At 39.1% G+C, this 15,480-nt stretch overlaps 1 protein-coding gene across 2 annotated transcripts in view; it reads left to right on the plus strand.

The window, feature by feature from the left end:
• Positions 1-15,480, plus strand: part of BARD1 (BRCA1 associated RING domain 1) — a 106,317-nt gene that overhangs the window by 65,563 nt on the left and 25,274 nt on the right. For both annotated transcript variants that reach the window (XM_064286705.1, XM_023541769.2), the window contains one exon: positions 8,628-8,733. In XM_064286705.1, coding sequence (XP_064142775.1) covers positions 8,628-8,733 — 106 coding nt within the window. The remainder of the gene's footprint in view (positions 1-8,627; positions 8,734-15,480) is intronic.

Genomic DNA, 15,480 nt, shown 5'->3' on the forward strand with positions numbered 1-15,480 from the left:
GAAGAGGGAAAAAAAAAATTAAGAATGAGAAAGGTATCTTTTTGGTCAGTGATCATGTAAAATATTTCAGTAACCAGAAGAAATAAAAATTTTGAGATCCAATATAGATTATCTACATATAATCATTTGGAAATCATTGAATTATTAAAGGCCTTCTTTGAAAGGACTTTAAAAGAATTGAACTCTCAGAAATGGTGCATGTAAGATGTATTAATATACTCTCCAGCAGTACATGTTAGCAGTTAAAAAAATGTTGAAGTTTTCCTATATTCTGAAAATAGGTTTAATTATATTGGTGTTGCATTGTCCATATCATATAATATTTGCATTTCCGTTTTCAGACACTTTACTTTTTCTCTAATGCCCATTGCTTTGTGCCTGATTATTTCCTCAATTTTCCATCTTTTTCTGCGGTACTTCATTCTATTTAATCCTAGTAATTTTCTTAAGACATTTTTTTTTTTTTGACCTCTACCCTTGAGCATGGGGCCCTAGTGGTTCAGTGGTTAGGAGTTCAGGCTGCTAATAAAAATGTTGGCAGTTCGAATCCACCTGCTGCTTCTTGTGAACCCTATGGGGCAGTTCTACACTGTCTGTGGGTTTACTAGGAGTTGGAATTGACTCGATGACAACGGTTTTTGGTTTTATCCTTGAGCATACAGTGTTTAGACTCTTCAGCCTTGATAGAAGGCTTCAGCCTTGACTGAGGCATTCTTCTATCAGTTTCATCAATTTCAGAAATACCATGATCATTCCCTTTACAAGCCCCCATATTCATCTGATACATTTCAGTTTCTAGTCCTGGGCTCCAGGCCTTTTTGGTTGCCAGTGTATATTCTTTACTTTCCCCATGCGTCTGTTAGTTTTTCATGCTGTCGGGGCTTGTGTGTTGTTGTGATGCTGGAAGCTATGCCAGTGGTATTCAGATACCAGGAGAGCCACCCATGGTGGACAGGTTTCAGCTGAGCTTCCAGACTAAGACAGGCTGGGAAGAAGGATCTGGCGGTCTACTTCTGAAAAGAATTAGCCAGTGGAAACCTTATGAATAGCAGCGGAACATCGTCTGATATAGTGCCAGGAGATGAGTCCCTCAGGTTGGAAGGCACTCAAAAGATGACTGGGGAAGAGCTGCTTCCTCAAAGTAGAGTCAACCTTAAGGATGTGAATGGAGTCAAGCTTTCGAGACCTCCATTTGCTGATGTGGCATGACTCAAAATGAGAAGAAACAGCTGCAAACATCCATTTATAATCAGAACTTGGAATGTATGAAGTATGAATCTAGGGAAATTAGAAATCCTCAAAAATGAAATGGAACACATAGCAATTGATATCCTAGGCATTAGTGAGCTGAAGTGGATTGGTATTGGTAATTTTAATTGGACAGTCATATGGCCTACTATGCTGGAAATGACAGCTTAAAGAGGAATGACCTGCATTCATGGTCAAAGGAACATTTCAGGCTCTATCCTGAAGTACAGCGCTGTCAGTGACAGGATAAGATCCATACATCTACAAGGAAGACCAGTTAATACAGCTCTTATTCAAATTTATGTACCAACCACTAAGGTCAAAGATGAAGAAATTTTTACCAGTTTCTGCAGTCTGAAATTGAACATGCAGTCAGGATGCACTGATAATTACTGGAGTTTGGAATGCAAAAGTTGGAAATGAAGAAGGATCAGTAGTTGGAAAAAATGGCCTTTATGATAGAAACCATGCCAGAGATCACACAATTAAATTTTGCAAGACCAACAACTTGTTCATTGTAAATACCTTTTTTTCCCCAACATAAACGGCGACTATTTTTATACACATGGACTTCACCAGCTAGAATACACAGGAATCAAATCGATTACATCTGTGGAAGTAGACGATGAAAAAACTCAACATCATCAGTCGGAACAAGGCCAGGGGCCAACTGTGGATCAGACCATCAATTACTCATATGCAAGTTCAAGTTGAAACTAAAGAAAATTAGAACAAGTCCATGAGAGCCAAAGCACAACCTTGAGTACAAAAAAAAAAAAAAAAAATTTTTTTTTTTTTTGTTTACTCCACCTGAATTTAGAGACCATCTCAAGAACAGATTTGATGGGTTGCACGCTAATGACTGAAGACCAGATGCACAGTGCGGTGACATAAAGGACATCATACATGAAGAAAGGAAGAGGTCATAAAAAGACAGGAGAGAAAGAAAAGACCTAAATGGATGTCAGAAGAGACTCTGAAACTTGCTCCTGAACGTCGAGTAGCTAAAGCAAAAAGAAAAAATGATCAAGTGAAAGAGCTGAACAGGAGATTTCAAAGGGCAGGGTCCAGATGACAAAGTATTATGATGACATGTGCAAAGACCTGGAGATAGAAAACCAAAAGGGAAAAACACGTTCAGCATTTCTCAAGCTGAAAGAACTGAAGAAACAATTCAAGCCTTGTGTTGCAATACCGAAGGACCTTACAGGGAAAATACTGAATGATGTGGGAAGCATCAAAAGAAGATGGAAGGGATACACAAAGTCACTCTACCAAAAGAATTGGTTGATGTTCAACCATTTCAAGAGGTGACATATGATCAGGAACCGATGGTACTAAAGGAAGAAGTCCAAGCTGCACTGGAGGCACTGGCGAAAAACAAGGTTCCGGGAATTGAGGGCATACCAATCAAGATGTTTCAACAAACAGATGCAGTGCTGAAGTGCTCATTTGTCTATGCCAAAAAATCTGGAAGACAGCTACCCGGCCAACTGACTGGAAGAGATCCATATTTACGCCTATTTCCAAGAAAGGTAGGAATTTTGAAATTAGTGAAGTGAACAATATCATTAATATCATATGCAAGCAAAATTTTGCTATAGAGCATTCAGAAGTGGCTGCAGCAGTATATCGACAGGGAACTGCCAGAACTTCAAGCCGAATTTAGAAGAGGATACCATTGCTGATGTCAGATGGATCCTGGCTGAAAGCAGAGAATACCAGAAAGATGTTTACCTGTGTTTATTGACTACGCAAAGGCATTAGACTGTGTTGATCATAACAAATTATGGATAACATCGCAGAGAATGGTTATTCTGGAGTACTTAATTGTGCTCATGAGGAATCTGTATGTGGTTCAAGAGGCAGCGGTTTGAACAGAACAAGGTGCTACTGCATGGTTTCAAGTCAGGAAAGGCGTGCATCATGGTTGGATCCTTTCACCATACGTATTCAGTCTGCCAGGCGCTCCTTGGAAACTCTATGGAGCAGTTCTACTCTGTCCTATAGGGTCGCTATGAATCAGAATCAACTCGATGGCAGTGGGGTTTTTTTTTTTTAATTGAGTCTGTAAACTTGAGCAAATAATCCGAGAAGCTGGACTATATGAAGAAGAAGCGGGGCAGCAGGATTGGAGGAAGACTCATTAACAACCTGCATTATGCAGATTACACAACTTTGCTTGCTTAAGGTGAAGAGGACTTTGAAGCACTTACTGATGAAGATCCAAAACCATAGCCTTCAGTATGGATTACACTTCAACATAAAGAAAACAAATCTTCGCAGCTGGACCAATAAGCAACATCGTGATTAAAAAAGAAAAGATTGGGGTTGTCAAGGATTTCATTTTACTTGGATCCACAATCAACACCCATGGAAGCAGCAGTCAAGAAATCAAAAGATGCATTGCATTGGGCAAATTGGCTGCAAAAACCTCTTTAAAGTGTTGAAAAGCAAAAATGTCACCTTGAAGACTAAGGTGTGCCTGACCCAAGCCATGGTGTTTTCAGTCACCTCCTATGCATGCGAAAGCTGGATGATGGGTAAAGAAGACTGAAGAATTGTCACCTTTGAATTGTGGTGTTGGCTAAGAATATTGAATATACCATGGACTGCCAAAAGAATGAATAGGTCTGTCTTGGAAGAAGTGCAGCCAGACTCCTCCTCAGAAGCAAGGATGGTGAAACTACGTCTCACATACTTTAGACATATTATCAGGAGGGATCAGTCCCTGGAGAAGGACATCATGCTTGGTGAAATAGAGGGTCAGCGAAAAAGAGGATGACCCTTAATGAGATGGATTGACACAGTGGCTGCAACAATGGGCTCAAGCATAGCAACAATTGTGAGGAATGGTGCAAGACGAGGCAGTGTTTCTTTCTGTATTGCGTAGGGTCACTGAGAATTGGAGCTGACTCAATGGCAGCTAACAGCAATAACAATATTCTTTACCTCCTTTGAAATCCATCCCACATCTCACCTCATTATTTATGCTTTGGTTTACATTTTATCACTTTTATGCTTACTTCTTGAATGAGTATTTGTCCTCAGTAAGATTACAGGCAAAGGCAGTGTTTTCTAAATCTTCTGTATCTTTCCAGGGTACCTACTTTAATTGTTAAGACTTTAGGTTGTATCATGCCAGAAAATAAGAGAACAGCGTATAGTTAAGTACATTTAAAAAAGATCATTCTATAATCTCCCTTGGTAGCTGATCCCAGTAAAATAGCAAATTAAATTATTATTGATGTCTATCTTAAGTCCATGGTGTTGCAGTAAATCTTAAAAAAAAATTTATCCTTTCTATAGTGGTAGAGAATAACAGATTTACCATTGACTTCAATTAATAATCAGTCACATTGATAGTCCCTGATATGTGACAACAAACTTTTTCTCCATGTATTAACTGTTTTTAAAAAGAGAATAAATGTAAATTTGTGCATTTTAAACTGATTTTTCGACCTATTATTATCTAAGAAAAGTGTTAGTACATTCAAATCATAGAAAAAGTTTTGTTTTATGATAAGTAATAAAGGAGAAATCTGAAATATGCCTCATCTTCTCTTGCTATGTGTTCTTGTAGTGCCACATTTAAACTTATGTCTGATTCTAAATTTCAGTGGTCTACGATGGCAGTAGGTCGTCGGTTACAGCAAAGCAGAAACAATATTACAGGTTTAACAGACTCCGTCTCCCATGGTGCATGACTGACGTTTTACCAGTTACCGTTCACTCAAGCATTTGTACTGTGCCATTCTGCAGTTCATTAGCGATACTGGAGGGCTGTTTAGTGAATTGTGTATAACCAGGAGCCATCCATAATCCAAGTGGAGAAACCACATATTTAAAGGCCTTATGAGACAGTAAAAAAAAAACCCACTGGTGTCGAGTCGATTCCAACTCATAGCGACCCTATAGGACAGAGTAGAATGCCCCATAGAGTTTCCAAGGAGCAGACCTTTTGGTTAGCAGCCGTAGCACTTAACCACACCACCACCAGGGTTTCCATGAGATAGTAAGCACCCTAAATATAGACTGGAACCCTGCTAGTCATTTTATGAAGTAGTTTCTAGAAGATAAAAAGGTCTTACTGGTTCAGACTATTGTGTTATTGGTTATTTTTAGTTTAAAGTCCACAGTATAGCTAATATGATTTTTTTAAGGAGTACTTCCACCTAACAGTTCTCAGTGTTGTCATAACCGATTGCAGTTGATTTGATTTGTATTGGTGTAAAACGGGGCTTTGAACTGGTTTGTCCCAGTTTAAACTCCTTCTGAGAATTTGTGTTTCTAACAAGTTACTGAGAATTTGCGTTTCCACCCCAGATATACTGAATCAGAATCTACATTCCAACAAGATCCCCCGGTGATTCTTATGTATAACTTCCTGCCAACTTCTTAGAAATGAAAATTCTCAGCAGGGGCTTCAAACCAGGAATGAACTGGTTAGAAGCTCTGGGGAGAATAACATCCAATTACACTGCATTCAAGTACATTTGTCCAGCTCTTACGTTTTATTTCTCTAAGGAGTAAAATCTAAGTTTGTCTTTTTTAAAAAAATACTTGTGTGTGCAGTGATTTTTTTTGACGGCATAGTAGCATGACAGATTTGTTTGTTCATTTTTGCACTTCATCTAAAGCCTAGGATATTGGTTCTTCAACTTAGATTTCTGTTTTTTAATTGTCATGTTTTTGGGATATGTGTTGCATAGTTGGTACCTGGGCATAATAACGTCAAGGATGAAATTGGCACGTAACAAGTATAGTGGATGAGATAAGCTGCCTTTTGAAATAAGCTAAGACATTGCCTGCTCTGATTGTATGGGAATATGGGAAGATCCAAATCCCAGCATATTGACTTGTGTCATGTTGTAAATCAGAAAACTGAAATACAGCTGATTGCATTATATCTTGACTGGAGAAAGACTGTTTGCTGGAGGAAGGTTACTGGGCATAAAGGGGAATATACAGACGTTCAGTGTTTATCCAGTATGGCAGTTGGTTTTGGGGTCCAAAGAAGAATGAGGGATTAAATCTGATAGTCATGAATGGCAGTCATTAAATTTGCTGTGGTTCATTTATTATTTTTTTCTCTAGGCTTGTTTTCTCCCTGTGCCGCCAAAACCACTTTCACCAAGATCACGATAACGATCTTGTCTCTAAACCCAATAGTGCTTACTGGCCCTCACCATATGTGACTTCTCTGCAGCATCAGATAGAGTTGACACCTTCTTTCCTATTCTCCTAATGCTTCACCCTTTTTCCTTCCAGGTTTTTTTTTTTCTCTACGTGCAATACAATTTACAAAATTGATATTGTACCACATATATCATTTTATATCTGACTTACATACTGCTTTTTCACGTGAACTTTAATGGCCATTGTATGGATAGACTATCATTTAAAAAAATCAGAAAAGATTAGAAAGAGAAGTATGCTCATTTTAAAAAACTTACTACCATATATGTTGTGTTGCTTTTAGCTGCCGTCAAGTCAGCTCTGACTCACAGCAACCCTGTGTATAATAGAACGACACAGTGCCTGGTCCTTCAACATCCTCGCAGTCATTGCTGTTTGAGCCCGGTGTTGCAGCCGCCGTGTCAATAATATGTTGTTGCTGTTAGGTGCCTTCGAGTCAGTTCCTACTCATTGCTGCCCTGCATACAATAGAATGAAACATTGCACCATCCTCGCAATCACTGTTACGCTTAAGCCCATTGTTGCAGCCACTGTGTCAGTCCATCTCAATGAGGGTCTTTGTCCTTCTCCCAGAGACTGATCCCTCCTAATAACATGTCCAGAGTATGTGAGATATAGTCTTGCCATCCTTGCTTCTAAGGAGCATTCTGCTTGCATTTCTTCCAAGATTTGTTCGTTCTTTTGGCAGTCTGTGGTATATTCGCCAGCACCACAATTCAAAGATGGCAGTTCTTTGGTCTGTCTTTTTCATCGTCCAGCTTTCACATGCATAGGAGGCAGTTGAAAACACCATGGCTTGGGTCAGGTGCACCTTAGTCTTCAGGGTGACATCTTTGCTTTTCAGCACTTTATTTGAAGAGGTCTTTTGCAGCAGATTTGCCCAGTGCAATGTGTCTTTTGTTTTCTTGACTGCTGCTTCCATGGTTGTTGATTGTGGATCCAGGTAAAATGAAATCTTTGACAACCTCAATCTTTTCTCAGCATACAGATCGAATAAATATGGTGAAAGGATACAACCCTGACACACACTGTTTTATATATATTATACATACTAGATAATATAGCAAAATCATATTTTCAAACTGTATGTAAGAAATTGGGAAATTAGTAGACAAGAGTCATTGTTTTAAAAATTTACTTATCATTGAAAAACTAATGATGGATCCCCACCCCCCCGCAAAAAACAAAAACAAAAACACCCAAGCCCACTGCTGTTGAGTTGATTCTAATTCATAGTGACCCTATAGGACAGAATAGAACTGCCCTGTAGGATTTCCAGGGCTGTAAATCTTTATACAAACAGGCTCCCATACCTTTCGTCCACGGAGCGGCTGGTAGGCTTGAACTGCTGACCTTATAGTTAGCAGTGTGCCACCAAGGCTCCTTAATGATGGACAGTGTTATTCAAATGAACAAAGAAAAGGTGACCCTAAGTGGTCGGAACCTCTCTGTTTTTGTTTTCTATAAGATAACTGGGTTGTACCATGACCTCTAGGGTCTCTTCTAGTGTTAATATTCTGTGACTTGTAAACTGATAAATACTGAGAAGTCTATATCAAATTATTCTCTGAACCTTACTAGTTTGTGCTATAATGGCCATGATTATTATAGATTAAATTGTAGATACATATTAAAATGAATTTTAAGAGCACCTTCTTCACTACTTTATTATATTGTCTTTCATGTGATGAAGTTTTCCTTCTGGTGGATCCAAATGCTTATATTATGAGTTTATCTAATTTGTATATTTACTTATATGGACTTGTGAGCCTGTAACAACTACAGTAAATGGTTTTTATTTGAAATGGAAAGAACCTCACCCATAGTGATTAATGATTATGAAAGCCATATTTTTAAATATGAATATGACTACAGAATACAGAGTTGTGAAACAATATAAATAACACTATATTTAATACGTTTTGGAAGTAGCAGTATATTGAATTACAAATGCTGTATTATGGTTTGGTATCAAATTAAAATTTCACATCTTTTCATTGAGTTCAGCAGCTTGTGATTCTGGATCCTGGTTGCTTCATGTGGTTTCTGAGTTTCTTTTACTTAAAATTGCATATTAAAAAAAAAGGCAGCTGAAAAATTGTTCCACTAGTGCATCCATTTAGTTAAGAATCAAGTCACAGATTTTATTTACTTAAACCCATCTGTACTTATTTTACCAGTAACATATTTGGTCTGCGGCCTGTGGATTATACAGACAGTGAAGATATGAAATCGCTGTTGCTGCTACCAGAGAAGAATGTATCATCAGCCAGCCAGTGCTCAGTTGTAAGTATGGATTTAGCCTCAGGACATTTATATCTTTCATTGAAATTGGTTATGAAAGGAATGTAATGGAAAAATTTCTAGTTAGCAAATTGCTTTTATTTGCCAAACAATTATTGAACACTTCCTGTTATTAGCTACTGTGGATTCAAAGACACAATAACAAGAAGTCTATCAGCAAACCTTTATTGAGCTCCTTCTATATTTTAGGCTGCATTCTACAACACAGTGTCACAGATGCAGCAATGACTATGACTGACAGAGCTCTTATTCTCAAGGAGCTTACGTTCTAGCAAGAGATAGGAAAGAGACAGACTGTCAATATGTAAACTAACATATATAAAAGAACTTCAGGGAGTGATTTGAAGGTATTTTGTACGGTGTAATTGGGTGAGAGTAGAAGGCTCCTGAAGGGACACCGCCTAACTAGGGTTGTTGGGGGAGAGCCTTTAAAGACCGGATATTTGAATCAAAACCTGAATGATGAGAAGGAGGCAGCCGTGTGACTATCTGGAGGACACGTGTTCGAAGCAGAAGGAACGCCAAGTGTATAGGCCCTTTAGCAGATGAGCTTCGCATGTTTGAAGGTTAGAAAGAAGTTATTGCTGGAGACTAGTGAATAAGAGTATTGGGAAAGCATTGGAAGAATTTAAAGCAAGAGAATGACGTGATTTGATTGATGTTTTTGAAAGCTAACCCTGGCTGCTTTGTGAAAGATGACCTATGGGATGAGGGGCCAGAGGGGAAACCAGGTGACCACGTAGGGCAGTCATTGTGACAGGAAAGAGATGCCATAATGTAGTAGTGGTATATAGGTAATAGTGGTGGAGATTACAAGAAGTAATTAGTGTGTATTTTGAGTTAAAGCCAGCAGGGCCGTCTGATGGATTGTGTATGAGGTGTGGTGGAAGAGCAGAGTAAGTATGAAGTGATGGTGTAGGTGGTAGAGCCATTTGCTGCTGCAGGGAAGGAATTAGTGATTCTTTTTGCCAATTTTATGCATATTAGGCATCATTTGGAGATGTTGAATGTGCAATTGGATATATGGCCAGGAGCTTAGGAGGGAAGTACAAGCTAGAGATACAAAGTAGGAGGAGTTTCTATTCCTTAGGAGCCCCATACCTTAGTGGGAAATACAGATGTAAAAAACTTTTATTATACATTGTAATAAATTTATGATAAACCCATTGCTGTTGAATCGATTCCAACTCATAGCGACACTATAGGATGGAGTAGAACTGCCCCATAGAAGTTCCAAGGAGTGCCTGGCGGATTCAGACTGCCCACCTCTTGGTTAACAGCTGTAGCACTTAACCTGTACACCACCAGGGTTTCCAAAATAGGAGCCTGAAGATGCAGTAGAAGCATATGGAAGGGAGAAGCTGACTTCAGTAGGGATTAGTTAGAGCTTCACAGAGAAAGTGACCGAGAAGGTGATCTAAGCCTTAATGGTAAAAGCTTGGCAGGGAATCTAATAGAATGCTTTTGGTTGCAAATAATGTAAACCTTTATTACATGCTTAAAGAATATATTATCTTATATAATAATAGCTAATCTCAATGTAGGATAGCTCTGCATTTAGTTTATTCAGCGGTTAGTGACTGCATCGAGGACTCAAATCCTTTCTGCTTTGCCATCTGCCGTGTGACAGCTTTGTCCTCACCAATCTCTCCTCATGGTTAGGATGATTGCCACAATTCCAAATGTGACTGTACCCAGTTGAAAAATAGGGGTGAAAGCCTTTTTCAAAGACTTTCCAATAGACGTCCCCTTATGTCTTATTGGTCAGAACTGGGTGACACGATTGGCTTTGCCACCCCCTTGAGTTGGGGATAGGGTCAGTCCTTGAAGGATGGATACCTGAACAAAACTGGGGTTCTTTTAGTATGGAGGAAACGAGGACTGGACTTTGAGTGACAGCCATTACCTACTACCACCATGTATAAATGTGGAGGTGGCATTCTACATCTAGGGAACAGCCGTTCAGCGACAAGAAGGCATAAAGGATCTTAGAAATTTCAGAAACTGTAGATTTTGTTGTGAGAGGAGCAGAAGATAGGTTCAAGAGGAATTGAAGCTATAGGGCTAGGTTGGGAGTAGACTGTGAAAGGCTTTGAATTTCCTGATAAGGAGTCTGAACTTCATTTCCCTAGTTATCTATTTCCCAGAGTGTTTTGAAATGGATTGAGACTGTAGAGGACAGTTAGAAAATGGGAAAAGACTAAAGGCTAGTTAGGATCCCAGTGCCGTCGAGTTGATTCCGACTCATGGCGACCCTGTAGGACAGAGTAGAACTGCTCCATAGAGTTTTCAAGGAGCACCTGGCGGATATGAACTGCTGACCCTTTGGTTAGCAGCTGTAGCACTTAACCACTACGCCACCAGGAGAGGCTAGTTAGGAGGCGGTTGTAATAAGAGTCCAGGTGAGAAGTGGTGAAGACTGGAAGTACATGTAGTGATAGTGATGTGCCCATGGAGAGAAGAAAAGGGGTTTTAGAGGTTAGGGGGTGGAACTCATGTATTTTGTTACTAAGTGCTCAGATGGGGGAAAATGAGAGCAAGGTATAAGTTGCTGTCTGGGACCATTCAGAGGCAACTTCTTTACTGGTAAAGGCAGTGGAGTAGTGACGCCATTGTTTAAGATGGGGAGGTGCAGCATAAGGTATTTACAACTTGATGTGGTCATAGTTGCTGTCAGGAGCTACTCACCTTAATGCTTGGAAATTCTTAGTCTCCTGCTCTACACTGGAGCCCTTTAGGTGTGCCCCCAACTATAATTTTGGTAATGAACTGGAAATGAACCTAGAAATCAGCAGTTCAGTTTTCTCCTTTTGCAGCTGAGAAACCAAGACCTAGGGAGGCTGCGATTTGCCTGGGCTTAACCAGCCATAAGAAATTGAATGGACCAGTTAGAACTCAAATTTGTTAAATCTCAGGTCTGTACGCATTCAGCCTCACCACACTCACCACACGTAGCTACTGTAAATCAGCACTTATTTTATTCACTTGAACTTGAACTCTCCTGGCAGAGCATCGCATAACTGAGTTGTCTTTTGCCAATGTTCTTTTATTTAAAAGCTGGAAAAGGATTATTTTAAAGGTTTCAAAAATAAAGATTTTTTAATGGTATTCTTGGAATCTGAGGTTGGCAGTGCCTTTCAGAAAAGACCAAAATGTTTATCCTCTTCTCACTTCTACCTCTCAGCTCCCTTTGTGTTTTTATAAAATTTAAGAAACTATGCTTTTTGCATGGTACGGGGACCTGGCCTGTGAGTATCATTTTTTACTCTCTTAATTGCATATACTTGCCTAAGGAAGACTAACGAATGACACCACGTCCCTCTGAATTGAAGAGGAGTTTCTTTACGTGCAGTTCTTAAAACGGAAGAACTGGAATTGCCTTCTTTGCGCTGCTACCAAACTCGCATTCACCCACTTTTTTCCAGACACATGAGCCACCTTGCTTTTGCTTGAAACCACCAAACATGCTCACAGTTCAGGGCTGTTGTACCAGCTGTTTTCTTTATCAGGAATAAATCTAAGAAGTCAAATGCCATGCGGCATGCTTCTTACTTCCTACACATCTTTCTGCAGTGTCATCTTATCCAAGAGGTCTTTGTACCATCATATATGAAATAGCAATCTCTAAGACTTCTTATCCCCTTGGCTTGCTTTACTTTTACCATACCACTTATATCTGCTTTAATGTGTTTTTATTTTACTCTTTTTTTTCCTGCCAGCTGGTATATAAACTCTGTGAGAGCTGACTTGACTCTTATTTACTGTAGCCCCAGCACCTAGGACGGTGTCTGGCTTAGAGTGAGCGCTCAAGAAGTGTATGTTGATGCATGGATATGAGGACTGCAGTCCCTTTATGACTAATTTTTGCACTGGGAACAAGCAGAAGTGCTGGGTTGCTGAGGCTAAAATCCTTCGAATCGGTGGTTGCCAAGTTATTCTGAGAGGCTTCTCCAGGGAGCATCATGCACAAGGGAAAGTGTAATAAGTAGGTAGGGTTTGAATTTCTCTGTCCCTGTTTGCATTTTTTTTTACCTTTCAGGTAAAGGTTAGTGATGCTTGGAAAGCACTACTATAAATATGAGAAGTAAACTCTTTAAAGTTTGTTGTTATCAGGTGCCATCGAGTTGGTTTTGATTCATGGTGACCCTTTGTACAACAGAACAAAATGCTGCCCAGTCCTGTGCCACCCTCACAGTCATTGCTATGTTTGAGCTCAGTGTCGCAGCCGCTGTGTCAGCCCATCTCGTTAAGGGTCTTCCTTTTTCTTGTTGGTGCTGTCTACCTTACCAAGCACGATGTTCTTCTCCAGGGGCTGATTCTCCTGATAATGTGTCCAAAGTATGTGAGATGAAGTCTCTCTGTCCTTCTAAGGAGCATTCTGGCTGTATTTCTTCCAAGACAGATTTGTTTGTTCTTCTTATGGTCAATGATATATTCATTATGGTATTCTTTACCAGCACCATAATTCTGCATCAATTCTTCTTTGGTCTTCCAAAGAGACTTAAAAAGCTGCTTGCCATGTTCATTTTGGGACTTCTTTGACTGTGATCCCTTTCAAGCGGGTTGTCATCTTTTTTTGTGTTTTCCCCAGAAGTTTTATAACTATTTTTATTTGGTAAACTCATTAAGAATAGCTAATAATTTTATTTAAGAAAAAGTACTATGTGGATTATTCTTGAAGTTTGTTTAATGCCAGTGTACGTAACACCTAATCTTTCTAAAGTATGTTGAACCCTTGTAGGTTTTTTGAACTTCTTTTGAGCATCATGATTCTGAGGCCTCTGTTTATTCAAATCAAATGCCGTTCTCCTGCCCTCACCCCAAATCAGACGTGTGGCTTTAGCAGCTGTTTGCTCTATGTTTTATTATAGTGTTCCTTAACTGCGAGGAATTAGGGCCAGTTTCTATCTGTATTGAGGTTAAAAACAAACAAACAAACAAACAAACTATGCTTGGAAAATGCTTGACCCACTTTGGTGCTTTCGTTGGCTTGGTGGAAATAGCTCATAGGCTATATTTAGAATTGATATCTTTTCACTCTTGTATTTGTGCAGGGAACTAATTTATAGTTGAAGTGGAGTTATATAAATTAAGAAGTAGTAGCTTCCATTTGGAAACCCTGGTGGCATAGTGGTTAAGAGCTACGGCTGCTCCACCAGAAGGTCAACAGTTCGAATCTACCAGGCGCTCCTTGGAAACTCTGTGAGACAGGTCTACTCTGTCTTCTAGGGTCACTATGAGTCGGAGTCGACTCGACAGCAACGGGTTTGGTTTGGTTTTGGTTATCTTCCATTTAGAGTTATATTTATGGCACTCATCAGTGTAACTGACAAGGATTTTAAAAATACTGTTTTTAATATATTACCACATAGTAATTGAATAATCCATAAGGTACACTGAACTATTTTATGTTACAGACTGTTTACAGAGTTTATGTTAGATATGGTTACATCATCTTATAAATTAGTGAATAGGAAAGACACATACATAGAAATGTGATATAGATAGATAGCATATCCGGTAAAAGCTTTGTTACTTGAACCTTGGAAGGAATAAGTAATTCAGGTAGGTGAACATTTAAGTGCTGAAATATTACCATGTAATTTTTTTATGGAAATCTTTGAAAATGTTATACTTCCTATATACAAGTGAATGAATTATACTAGTATACTATAGCATACTAATATAGTATACTGCAGTATACTAGTGAATGAATTATTGTGATTGGTCTGTTTATAGATAAAGCAGAAGATTTAGATGTCATATATGTAGGACATCAGACTGAATAAATTTATAAGATGATTGCTATTATGATATGTGAAGTATTTGAATGCTAACTGTCTTTCCTCTAGTTGCCAAACTGTGCTGGTAGTCATGCCTTCAGTATTTCCCTCATGTTCTTTGGTGCTTGTAAGCCCAGATGTTCCGTGTACATATATACTCACGTACATAGGAGAATTCTATGTTTTGCCTTTGAGAATTGCAGCATTGTGTTTGACTTTTGTCCTTTAATACATTAGTGCTGATTTACCTGTCTTTCTTCTTTGTGTAGTTTGTTGCTTCTCTTCTATTAGGTAGATTTCGGCTAACTCCCAATTCAATTTTATTTTTTAAATTTCTTTTGGCTGCTATTATAAACACTATCCCTTTGAATCTTTCACATCTAATCTCTGTCTTTGATGCTCCCCATTGCTGCCTTCCCTTTATTTTTGTCTGTTTTGTTTCCTATAAGTTAAGTCTAGATAATAAAGTAAAAAACGACTCTTGGAGCACTTTTTCATTCCCATGCGCTGCGTTGACTTACTACTGTTGGAGGATCTGATCTTCTAACTTTTGAATTCTCTTGTGTGTTTTTATTGTTTCTTGGTTTTGAGGGTGTAGGATGAAGTGCTTTACCCCCCAAATTTGGTCTTTGTCCCTGTTTCTGGGAGGCAGCCCTGAAACCTTTGGAATTTCCTGAGTGACTGGAATATTTTTGTTATTCATGGAGGCCACTAGACAGGTTATGTTTAGAAAGGTAACTTATGGTAAGAGCTGGCCATGGGATATCATCCAAACTCCATACCTCTAGAGAGTGAAAGGAAGGCTGGAGATTGAGTTCAGTCAGGTGATCAGTGATTCTATCAACCATGCCTATGTCATGAAACCTCAATAAGAACTCCATTCGGTTGAGCTTTCTGGTTGATAATAGGTGACAGTGCTCCCAGAGGGTAATGCATTCCTGGTTCC

Source organism: Loxodonta africana, chromosome 6 (genome assembly GCF_030014295.1).
Source record: "Loxodonta africana isolate mLoxAfr1 chromosome 6, mLoxAfr1.hap2, whole genome shotgun sequence".
In the NCBI taxonomy this organism is placed as follows: domain Eukaryota; kingdom Metazoa; phylum Chordata; class Mammalia; order Proboscidea; family Elephantidae; genus Loxodonta; species Loxodonta africana.